The sequence below is a fragment of the Miniopterus natalensis genome, chromosome 2, assembly GCF_054644295.1.
Source record: "Miniopterus natalensis isolate mMinNat1 chromosome 2, mMinNat1.hap1, whole genome shotgun sequence".
NCBI lineage: Eukaryota > Metazoa > Chordata > Mammalia > Chiroptera > Miniopteridae > Miniopterus > Miniopterus natalensis.
Genome location: NC_142082.1, coordinates 186,868,126 through 186,880,019, shown reverse-complemented (window position 1 = coordinate 186,880,019; position 11,894 = coordinate 186,868,126). Strand labels below are relative to the sequence as shown.

Here is an 11,894-nt window from a genome sequence, read left to right as displayed (position 1 = left end):
TGCCCTCACTGGCCTGGGGTTCACACTTGGGATGGGCTGGTTCCAGGATCCCAGGCCCTGTATCCTCTGAGGTGGTGGCAGTTCCACCTCAGTACCAGCATTCTGCCCCCCAGCCCAGGCCCCTGCTGCCCCACTCCACTGTGGCCCAGGGGAGCACCCCCTCCCTGGTCACTTAGTCCCATTTCACACATTTTACAAAACAGGAGCTTCAAAAATTAGCTTTTATTTCAGGAACATGTACACACGCATGTGAACAACAGGAAGGACACGGCCCAGCCCAGGGTTCCAGCCTAGCTCTTGGCGTGGGTTTCACCTGATTTGGTTAGACACCAAGTCAACACAATCACGTGGCCCAGATACGGGCTTCATGGAGCCACGTCGGGGACAGACCAGGTTGATTGACTACACACACGAGTAACGACCGAGGCGGAAATGCCGGGCGGGGCCAGCCCGACCGGGAGCCTCTGCCTGCACCACCCGAGGTGGGTGCACGGGAGGGTGGTGGGTGCCTGCTGGCACATGTGCAAACTGGTGAGCCCTGGCGGACATGCACCATCTGTCCACAGAGGTTGGGAAACCACGGCCCCCACCAGACACACAGGAACCAGGTCCAACCCCTCAGCCCTGACATGTCACCCCTGGCACCGTGGGCTGGAGGCAGCTGAAGGGGGCAGCGGGAGGGCGCATCCTGCCCCACGGCCAAGGCTGACCTCCCCGCATGCTCCCGTCTCAGGACCAAGACCCCTATGTCCCAACCAGATTTAAGGCTAGTATTTCCTGACATTTGCTTCAGTTTAAGTTAAAATTACCTGAGTAAAAAATTTCACAAATTTAAAAAAGCCCAAAACACACAATCTCTGTAGGCCGAGCGTTCAGGGCCACCAAGTTTGGCCAACCCGGGCTCCTGAGGGGACGTTCCTGCGACCAGCACCCATCAAAGGCACAGTGAGGGAGGGGCTGGCCGGCAGGGGCCCACATGCCCCACTGCTTGGGGGCTGAGGGCCAGGGTGCATCTCAGCTCCTCCCCTGACCCTTGTCCTGATGCCCATGAACCCCATGAATGGCCCCTGGTGGGGGCGGGGCTGGGAAGCCTGAGCTCAGAGTAGTTAAATAATTCTTTATTTGGGTGGGTCGGGGGAGGGCAGGCAAGGCTGGGCCTGGGTCCCCATGGGGGTGGTGCCCAGGAGCTCCTCAGGGGGCCGACCCTGCGCCCTCAGCTGGTACGGGGGAACAGCTGCATGCGGCCCCCTCAGCTGTGGTGGCTCCCTTGGTCCTTCCTACTGGTCCGGCCGGGCGGAAGACGCTCTCTGCAGGCAGTACTGGGTGGCAGGGAGCGACAGGACCAGGGTGGCGGTGCGGCGCCCCATCCAGTACAGGCCGTAGCCCAGCAGGCCCAAGAAAGCGACCTTCACGGCCAGCCGGGACACTCGGCTGGAGATGGATGGTGGGGGGACGCTGGCGGAGGGAGGGCAGGCTGGGCCTGGTGCCGGACGTGTGCACCCAGCCCCAGCCCAGGCCCTGCTGTGTTCCCCTCCAACCCCCAGCCTAGCTCGGTGCTCGGGGTGGACGGCACTCACGTCATGATCTCCTGGATGTTGAGGTCAGTGGTCCAGTTCTTCTCAATGCCGGGGACATGGCCCATGCCCACGACGCCCACCACCACAGAGGGGACACATTTCCTGGGCTCAGCTGTGGGGGGAGCAACCCGTCAGCACCTGCGTCAGTGACGGGTTTCAGGGAACCCCCACTGGGCCTGTTCTCACCATCAGAGGAGCGAGGCAGCTCAAGGCGCCGGGCGGCCTGCCGCAGCATGTAGGTCAGGTAGATGTCCCGCTCCGAGACGATGGTGCGGTGCAGGTCCGGGAACTCACCGATCATCTCCGCCATCATCTGCTCCAGCAGGTCCTTCTGCTTGCACCGCTCAACATCGTCCTTGCTGGAGGCAGAGGGCGTGTTGCCAGCCCCAGGACAGGGCCACCAGCAGGGGGCGGCAGGTGCTGCTCACCCGGGGCAGGGACCAGACACCCTCTTGTTTGGGTCATGGCGGAAGGGAGGGCTGGGAGGGCCCGTGAGGCTCAACCCAAGGACAAGAGGGACGTGTGCTCTGTGGGGTTCAGCCACGTGTGGGCTGGCACCCTGCAGACCCCCCCAGGCTTCTGGGCATCACTCCTGGGCTGGAACTGCAGCGGGAGACCGAGGGAGCCCTACCTGATGGGGTCCGACAGGAAGCACAGGCCCCAGGCCAGCTTGACCTTCTGCCAGAAGGACAGGGCGGCGACGGCCCTCCTGAAGGTGACTGGGATGGGCCGGTCACCCAGGTGGAACTTGCAGAAGGGGACCTTGCTGGCCTGGGGCAGAGGCCAAGGCTGGTTGGGGAAGCCCAGACCCCAGGGTGCCCCGAGCCCCAAGCCCTCCCGGCTGAGCCAGGCCCACCTCCTTGAAGGCCTCCCTGAACTCGCCGCCGGGCGCCATGCCCAGCTGCTCGGTGATGTGGGCTGACACCTTCAGCAGCAGCATCTGCATCAGTCCTGACATGACCCCGTTCTGTGGGAGAGGCCGAGCCAGCTGTGAGCCAGGGCCCAGGTGGGCCCAGGGCCAGCTCATGTCAGGGCTGTAGTGTGGACGGCCTGCCCAGCTTCTGCACTGGACACTCCTTCCCCTCCAGACCAGCATCCTCTGCCTGTGGTCGGTGCAGTGGACTCGGGCCCTGGGCCCGGGGACCACGTGTGGGGGACATGCTGAGGGTACTGCTCCGGGCTGGCAGGTAGGACAGATGGCAGAGACCACCCCTTCCCGTAACGATCAGCAAACCTGGCCCTCGAGTCACCTTTGAAACCCGGCCCTCTTACTCCTTTGAAACCTGGTGAGAGCCTCTCCCCTGCCACATGCCAGGGTGGAGGGTCCTTAACAGAGCCTCAGGTGGGCTGGGCACCTCTGCACTAGCTGGACAGCCAGGTCTACCTTGGGTCCCATGACCAGGGGGCCTCAGGCTCACAGGCAGGATTGGCAGCACAGCTGACTGAAGGTGGCCCAGCGGCAGCCCAGCCCACGGCCACACGCACCTGCCTCACCGCCTGCTGCAGTTTCTCCAGGCTGATCTCCTTGGCCTCCCGCAGCAGCGTGCGCTCGTCCATCTTCAGCATGGACACGCGGTACTGGCACAGCTCCACCACCACCACGTCCGGCTGCACCGCCCGGATTGTCTGCAAGGAAATATGTCACCCTGGGCCCTGCTCCCTGGGACCCTGCGAGGACACCCGTCACCCTGGGCCGCTCCCTGTGCCCTGCGAGTAGAGCCCCCAGGCAATCCAGTGGGACTCAATGACTGCGGGAACAGCTCAGGTTAAAAAGCAACTAAAGAAAGTTCTGGAACAGGCTGCCCATCCTGGGGGAGCAGGTAGGGAGACCAGGGGAGGCGAAACAGGAGCCCCGAGCAGCCCTGGTGTCGGGAGGTGTGGCCCTTCTGGGCTCCAACCACCGCGACAGCTGTCACCTTCACGACGTCCCTCTTGCTGTCATCGCTGAAGTGGGCCGTGCCCACCACGTACACCCTGCTGCCGTCCTCGGCCTCCAACTCCGTCACCGTGCGTGGCAGCTGGGGCCGTTCTCGCCGCCTCTTCAGCTTCATCTCCAGAAGCAGGTTGAAGGCGTCCACGTCGGCTGCAAGGACACAAGGCCCAGCTTGGGGTGAGCCACCAGGGTGCGGGTGGGGCTGCACTGCATGGTGGGACCCAGATGTGCACGGGGGCACCGTCTGCAGGGGGAGGGCCTCTGGCTGCGCACGCTGAGTCACCGGTCCTCCCTCACAGCAGGCAGCTGACCAGACCCCATCCTAAGGGGAGCACCCAGGGCAGCTCTGAGGCACGGCTCTGCACCCCGAGGGGAACAGCTGCAGCTCTGCTCATCCCACTTGTGCTCAAAAGGCCCCCCCAATGCCCCAGGGCAGCCAGGGTCCGTCACCAGAAGTTTGGGGCTGCCCACCCCTGCTGCCCAGCACCGAGTGATCTTGGGGACACGAACACAGGTTCTGGGGTTCTCCGGACGGCACCCGGGGCACCATCTCCGAAGCGCCTGAGGTCACAGTGGGTTCTGCGTTGGCCTGTGGAGGGAAGGGGCGTGTCTGAGCCAGGGTGCCCACCTCCTCGGGGGCTGCCTCAGCCCTGTATGTCCACTTTACCCGAGGCCCACTCGCCCCAGGACCAGAAGGCTCTGCGTGACGATCGCTCTGCAGGCAGCCACCCGGGAGCACCCCATGAAGCTCTTCTATGCCAAGAGCAGCTGAGCGACCTAAGGCCACCCTGAGGGGAGCATCCTTGGGGACCCTCCCTCCACTGAGAGGCTGCGGGGCCCTGAGCCCGAGGCTGCGCAGGAGGCAGCCCGCCCGGCGGCCCTACCTCCTGAGGCGGCTGCTCCTCTTCCTCCTCCATGGCTGCGCCGAGGCTCTGGCACTGACGGGAGCCTGCAGACACAGGTGCACGTCCTCACCTGGAGCCGGGCTGTGCCCGGGGCCCCGTCAGGGGGCTCAGTCTCTGCTGGTCGTCTTGAATGACCCCTGGGTAGGACTGAAGCCTCCCTGCCTGACGTCACCAGCCACCAGGGTGCCAGGGCTGGGTGGGGCAGGTGGGAGACGCCACCATGAGCACCAGGCCAACCCTGCAGCGTGGGTCGTGGCCAGTGAGCCTGGGACTTGCTACCCCCGCCTCCTTTTGACCCAGCAGGGACGTGGGCGGCCGGGTGGACCAGGTTCCTCTCTGACTTTGGAACAAAACACACTTCACAGAACTCCTTAAAAGGAGAAACCCAGTGGACGGAGTGAATCTGCATCACGTTAGTGCTGGACCCTGGGGGCTGTCTCGGGCATCTGTGGACAGAGCCGTGGCTACTGTCCACGCTGAGTCAGCGCGGGCGACACAGTGCAACATGGTCAGTCACCTGCACACAGATGTCAGCACAGACTTGGGAGGCCCACGGGCCGGCCCCTTCCACGGGAACCCTGGTGAGGGGTGAAGGAGCAGCACATGACATGTGACCACGCGACTGTCCCATCACTGCGCCTCCCCGAGGCCACCGAGAGCCCCACCAGTGCCCGACGGAGCCAGGGTTCTGCCGCCCCAGGACAGGCGGCCAGCACGCAGACCCAGGAAGGCATGGCGGGAACGCCAAATAGAACCACAAGGGCCCCACAGAACCTGGACAAGTGACTGGCGTCACAGAGGACTGTTACTTGGTTGTAGTTGTGGCGTGGAGTCGTGGTCTGACAAACATGGCCTTACACAGACAGACACGATCTCTGGCCCTGACTCAGCAGCAGCCGGGGGACACGCAGGATGGACCCCACAGGGGCTTCAGTACGTGCCAAGGGTTCACTTCAGGTTCATGTTTTTCTAAATTTTATTTACTGATTTAAGAGAGAAGGGAAAGGAGAGAGAGAAACATGGGTTTTTCCACTCACGCACTCGTTGGTTGACTCTTATATGTGCCCTGACTAGAGATCAAACCCTCAACCTTGGTGTATCAGGAAGATGCTCTAACCAATGGAGGCCCCTCCCCCAGGGCTCAGGTTCTCTATTCCTGCACTTTTCAAAACTTTCATGACAAGAAGGAAAAACAAATAATAGAATGAGCGCGATGCAACGTCAGACCCTGTCCCCAACCTCACTGGTGACCCGGCCCCCACGGCGCCTCTGAACTTCCGCTTTCCCTCCTGGGGCCGGGAGGAGCCATTGGGGCAGCTGGTACAGAGCAGGGCTGCCTCCTGGGGTAACCGCAAGGTCTGCTGTCCACGACACTCAGACGGGCCTGAGCTGACCAAGAAGGGGGCGGCCCATCCCGAGGATGAAGGGTCAGGCAGGGGAACCACAGGCTTAGGGCCAAAGGGAGCTCCGGGCTCCCAGCAGCAGGGCAGCCAGCGAGGAAGGTGGCAGTCGGGCCCCGCGGAACAGGAAGGGGAGCCCAGCCAGGGCCTCCCGCCGGGTGTCCCCTGTCCAGGAAGTAGCAGCAGCTTGGCTGGCACCTGGTCAAGGGCAGTGGCTCACCTGGGCCTCACCCCTCCCAGCACCTCCTTCCAGCGTCACAGAGTAAAGCTCTCCCCTGATGCAAGGCACCAACCGGAACAGAAACAGGAAGCTGTGCCTGAGCCAGGGGCCCAGAGAGCACAGCTCGGGGCCTCCACCTCTTGCTCCTGGGCTGGCCCAGAAGGCAAAGCTGGACAGAGTCGTCCTCGACACACTTTACAGAGAAAAGCAGACAGGTCTTACCTCCAAGCAGCACAAGCACTACAACAACGTAGGAAAACACCGTGCTGACAGCATCGAACAGGAGGCCACCACGGTGCCTGAGCCTTCCCTCCCGAGCCTTTGGTGGCCACAGGGCTGGGCCGGCCTCTGCCCTCACCTTCCCTGCACTCAGCTTGGCCAGACCCACCCTCTGACACCCAGGAGGAAACCAGTGCCCATGGGGGCCAGGCAGGCAAGCCAGCCCATCTGGCCACAGAGAAGTCGTGAGCCCTGTGATGGCGGGGCAGCTACTCCCCAGAGGCCGGGTCAGCAGGAAGGAGGCCCCTCCACCACTGCATCCCTGATCCCCTCATCCCGAGAAGCATCTCCCTGATGTTAGCATGTCAGGTAACACCTTCTAATATCTTGTCTGGTTCCCTCATCTTTGGCAAGGCCTTGGCGATATCTACGCAGGAGGGGACTGAGGTGGGTCATTAACCCTCCCCCCCTTTCCCTGCTCACCGTTAACATTTTCAGATATTTATGGCTGGAGCCTCTCCCAGCTGCCCGGAGGGAGCAAAGGGCCTAGCCCCACAGACTGATGGGCCCAGCCTCCGTCTCCCCACACCCGCAGGCGGCTGCTGGGGGAGCATCTGCGTCCTTCCCAGTTTCCTGCCACAAAATCTCTGGACTGACAGGTCCCACCAGACACTGGCTGACACTCTCAAGGGGGCATAAATGTGCCCCCTCCCAAACCCAGGCTCCAGATCCCAGCCCCCCACAAGCCATCAGAGCTCCAGGTGGCCAGCAGGGCCCAGCACACAGCAGGAGGAGCTTCTGACGGAGCCCAGCCTGGGGTGCCGGGCATCACTGTTAGAAGGGTGGCTCCTGAGCAAGGCTGCCCACAGCAAGTCCGTCTGGCAAACAGGCCAGCTGGTTTGCTACCTGCCGGCAACTGTGCTTCGGGCGATGGCCACGGGGTTGGCCAGACCTCAGACCAGCCTCTTAGCACTACGTGGCCTTGGGCAGGAAGCTTGTACCTGCTAGGACTCCTGCCTCCAGAGCCATGAGAGTAGCCACCCAGCAGCCCCCCAGCCACACACAATAGGGTCTCTCTAGGCTGCAAAACGCATGCCGCACACAGATGCCACTTTGGCCCATGAACTCTGGACCCCTCTGAGCTTCCCTCTGCTGGGGAAACAGGAGCTCTCCGAGGCCTGTCCCCGTCTGCGGGGGACAGCACCGGTATCTGGCTTTGGAAACCATAACACTTCACACAGATGACAGCAGCAGAATCACCCACACGCTTCTGGGAAAACAAACTCCAAACTGTGGGAATTCCCGACAGCCTGGGAGGACCTGTCTTGCCAAGTACGCTGGGGAGGGAGCTGGCTCAAAAGGCAGAAGAGCCCCACTTGTTAGGGATCCACCTGGGGTGTGTAGCCCTGGGACACAAATCGGAGCAACACGTTAAGTTGTCCCACGCGGAATGAAGTTACTGTGTTACAGGACACAAGCTGAGGACATCAGAGCTCACGGTGTGCGTGGCAGGCCCTAGGTTCCCACCGGTCCAGCCCAGGCAGCTCTCCCTTCTCCCGGATCCCACTGCTATGGACTGAATTCTGTGTCCCCAAGTTCATGTGTTGAAGCTCTAACCCCAACATGGTGTTAGGAGGTGGGGCCTCTGGAAGGTGACCAGGTTCACATGAGGTCAGGACGGTGGGGCCCATCATGGGATTAGTGCCCAAGAGAAGGGACCCCAGGAGCTGGCCACGTGAGGACACGGCGAGAAGGCAGCTGGGAAGAGGGTCCTGACCAGCTACCAGAGCAGCGGGCACCCTGACCGTACACTTCCAGCCTCCAGAACTGGGAGGAAAGTTTGTTTAGACTGCCCCATCCATGGTATTTCACTATGGCCCCAGGCTGAAAAAGACTCGGGTCCTCTCACCCTTTCCCCTCTGAAAACCGGGAATCCAGAAGCTGCCTCCCGGACGCCAGCCTGGCTTCCCAGTCCAGCCAGCACCAAATGCAGCCTCCCGAGCAACCCACTGGGGTCCCAAACCCACCCACCAGCCTAAAGGAATGCGGGCTGGGAGGCAGCAGGGTGCGGCCCAAGGCCCTGCCCTCTGCTCCCACTTCCCAGGCCTGGGCACCCTTGGCCACTGGAGACCCCGGGGCCTGGCAGGACCTGCTTCGGGGAGGCGTGGCCAAGTCTGGGGTCACCGTGGACGGCGCGCCGGCGGAGCCCGGGCTGGCGGCCTGGACGGCCCCTGGTCCAGCACCCTGGCTGAGCCTCCGGAGCCCGCCCAGCGCGGTGCCCGCCCCGGCCGGCGCTGGGGGCGCTGCGGGGAGCCGCCCCCCCCCCCCCCCCCCGCCCCGCTGGGCGCCGCGGCCTCGGGGACACGGCGCCGCGTCCCCCGCCAGCTGCCGGTGGCGCGGGGCCAGCCTCCCCCGGGTGGCGGCACAGGGGGCGCAGCGGCGGCAAAGGCCGGGCCCCGGGAGCCGGGCCTGTGTCCCCAGGGGACCCCGAAGCCGGGGGGTCCCGCTGGCAACCCGCCGCCGGTCCCTAAGAGCCCGGCCCGGCCCGGAGTCAGCGGGGGCTCCCCGCGAGCCGGGGGGCGCCGCCGCCCCTTCCCGGGGCTGGTTCCCACGGGGCGCAGCCGCCAACTTGGTGGCGCCTAAGTTACAGCCGACGCGGGGCGCCCAGGCGCGCGGGGAGCGGGCTGTCACCGGGTCCCCGGGCTCCGCCGCCATATGGCAGCCCCGCTGCGCCGCCCGCGCGAGGCCGCCGCCGGAGGGGCCGGGCCCGCGAGACCCCGGCCGGCGCCCGCCCCGCCCCGCCCCGCCCCGCCCCGCCCGCGCCCCGCCGCCCGCCCCGCGCCCCCGCCCGGGCCCGCGCTGCGTACCGAGGCGGCGGGCTCCTCAGCCGGCGTCCATGCGGCTCGTCGCCCCACCGGACGGGGCGGGCCGGGCTGCGGGGCGGGGGGGCGGCCGGACGGGCCGGCGGGGCCCGCGCGCGGCATGCCGGGAAGCGCAGTTCCGCGAGCCTCCTGCTCGCCCGGACTACACTTCCCAGGGGGCCGCGCGCGCGCGGACTACAATCCCCAGAGGGCCGCGCGCGAGAGAAAAAGAAGAAGAAGAAAAAAAAAAAGCATCGCTCGGTCCCGGAGACTCGGGTCCTGGGACGCAGGCGGCGGCCCCGGGGCGGCGAGTTCGAGTCCCGCGCCCGCCGCCGGGCGGGCGGCCTCGCGGCGCGCTGCGTCCTCCGGGCAGCTCCCAGTCCGTAAGCGGCGGGTGCTGTTCGCACGGCGTCCGCAGGCGGCTCTGCGCCCAACCGCACAGAGGAGCGGCCGCCCCGGGGCCGGAGGCGAAGCGCGCGGAGCTCGGGCTGCGCGGCGCGCGGGGCTGGACCGGCGCCCTCGGGGCGCGCTGCCCGCTGCGGGGAGGGGGCGCCGGGGCCGCGCGCGGCCATCCCTCGGCCTGGCGGCTGGGTCCCGGGACCCCAACCCTCGGAGGGGCCTCGGGACAGCGGACCTGGCGGGCTGGAGCCCTCGCCCGCTGCCGGCGGGGGAGCCCAGCCCCTCCCCAGGGCACGAGCTGGCGCGGCCACCCCTGTTGGGCTTAGCGGGCGGCGGCCAGCGGCCTGGGGGGGGGATGGCAGGGGCGGGAGTGGGCATGGGAGGGGGATGCCCAGTGACCCCGGCCACCCCCACCGCCCAGCCCTGCCCCTCCCGTGGAAGGGGACGGGCGCCCTGCCCGGCCCTGTACAGATGGTGGGTGTGGTGGTGGCTTCCTGCCCGCCGACCCCCAGCCCCAGACAGCTCCCCCGAAGCTCACGCCCACCGCCTGGACACTGCGCTGCCCACGTGCCCTCTGACTCCGATCTGGGCCAGCCCTGGACCAGGACTCCAGGCTGCAGAAAGCTGCAGTGACCTTGGGCTGGGGCGCTGGTCATTGAGAGGCGCTCTCTTTAGGAAAGGGAGGGGGCAGAGGCTCTCTGCTTCTGTCCCTAGGACAGGCTGCTCTGGGGCCACTGGCATGACCGTCCCCGCAGGCTTTCCTCCCCTCAGCCTGGAGTAGAAGATGCCCTGCCAGGCCTGGGAGGGAGAGGACAGTCCAGCCCACCAGCAGTCTGAGCTGGGTGCTGGTCTTCCCCTCCGGTTCCAGGAAGACAGCGCAGGTTTCTGAGCTGCCCTGGCACTGGTGCCTTGGAGGGGTCACAGGTTCCCACATCTGAGTCTGAGGGTGACCCCCGTGCTCTGGACGGTGTGAGAGATAATCTCTCCAGGCCAGCAGGCTGGGCTATCTGCCTGCCAGGCTGCCACTGCCTCCCTGGTCCAGCTTCCTGGTTCCCCAGGGGCCTGGCTGCCCTCAGGGCTGCCGCTGGTCTTGGCAAAGACAGGCACTCTGGTCCATGCCCTCTGACGGTTTTCAATGTTGACTCCCTTTGTACAAGCACAGATTGTTTCTGCCCTCCTGACCACCTTGGCCACCTTCACACAGGAGAGCAGTGGTGTTTACCAGGTGGTGCGCCACAGTCCACTCCGGGGAACTTGCCCAGGGTCTGGAGCAAGTCAAGAGGCCCACCCATGCTGGGCTGGTGTGGTGAGCAGAGGCCCAGCTGTGGAATGGGCTGCGAGGTTTTTCCCCAAGCCTCTCCTCTTCGGAAAGACAGACAGTATCCCCCACTCACCCCTCGGGGGGCTAGAGGAGAAGTGAGAAGACAGAGCAGGAGGGCTTCAGAGGACACTAGAACCCGCTGATGCCTTCCTGCACTGGCGGGGAAAAGGGAGCCTTCCCCACCCCCACCCTCCCACCCCCAGTGAGATGCTTGCTTCTGCAAGACACTGACTCAGCAAAGGTCAGCTCACACCAAGGGCACTGCGTGTACTCAAAGGGACATGCCTCTTCTGGACGGGATTTGGCCTGACGTGGCCCAGGGGACAGGTGGGTGGCAGCCTGGCAGAGTGATCCCACTGAAGAGGAGATCCCAGGGAGTCGGCGAAATGTATCCCCAAGCCCTGCCTGAATCCATGCGTGTGTGAATGTTTTGTAGCCAGCAGCATTTGTGTGCTCACTGGCAGGAGACATGTAGGAGATGACCGTGCAGGGCCCAGCTGGGCTCCATGTGCAAAGGGGTGGGGATGGAGAGGGCCAGGAAAGCCAAGCTTGACTCCAGTCCCACTCAAGAAGGCAAATGCTGCCACCAGAGGCCTGTGTGACTTGTTCCCTGCGCGGGTCACCTGGACCTCCATCATCTTGATGGAGCCAGGTGCCAGTGTGGGACCACAAGAGGGGAGGGGCTCATCCCACCCTGCAGGACTGGGCCAGCCTGCTCAAGTCCTGTGGGCACATGGACATGTGATGTTGAGTGCCCACCTGATGGGCAGCAGGCTGCATGGCCTGGGATGCTGGGGCAAGGAGAGTGTCCTGGCTCATGTGGGGGTGAGTGCTTTCTGGGGACAGGTGTCTTCATCAGGCCTTTCATTTTCTGATGTTCTGGCATCCGGAGTCTTGCTGACTGGGAGAGACTGCCCCTCCCAGGCCAGCCAGTTCCTAGACAACGAACAACTTCAGATGCAAACCGGCCAGTCTAGAGCCCACCCCGCTCCTCCTCTGGGGCTTCTACTTAGGGGGCCAGCCCCTACCTGCCCTCATCACCCAGGGCCAGCTACCTGA

At 65.0% G+C, this 11,894-nt stretch overlaps 1 protein-coding gene across 2 annotated transcripts; it reads right to left on the bottom strand.

The window, feature by feature from the left end:
* Positions 1-207: 207 nt before the first annotated feature.
* Positions 208-4,698, bottom strand: TRABD (TraB domain containing). 2 transcript variants are annotated; one of them, XM_016211698.2, is made up of 9 exons: positions 4,395-4,698; positions 3,982-4,099; positions 3,494-3,660; positions 3,063-3,203; positions 2,434-2,544; positions 2,209-2,348; positions 1,764-1,936; positions 1,578-1,689; positions 208-1,455 (listed from the first exon to the last, which is right to left on the bottom strand). In XM_016211698.2, exons 1-9 carry the CDS (start codon positions 4,425-4,427, stop codon positions 1,278-1,280), a joined length of 1,173 nt encoding a protein of 390 aa, XP_016067184.1. In that variant the 5' UTR covers positions 4,428-4,698; the 3' UTR covers positions 208-1,277. The 2 variants fall into 2 exon arrangements, with proteins under 2 accessions (XP_016067184.1, XP_016067185.1); XM_016211699.2 differs by having other exon boundaries at positions 4,021-4,099.
* Between the last annotated feature and the right edge of the window lie 7,196 nt (positions 4,699-11,894).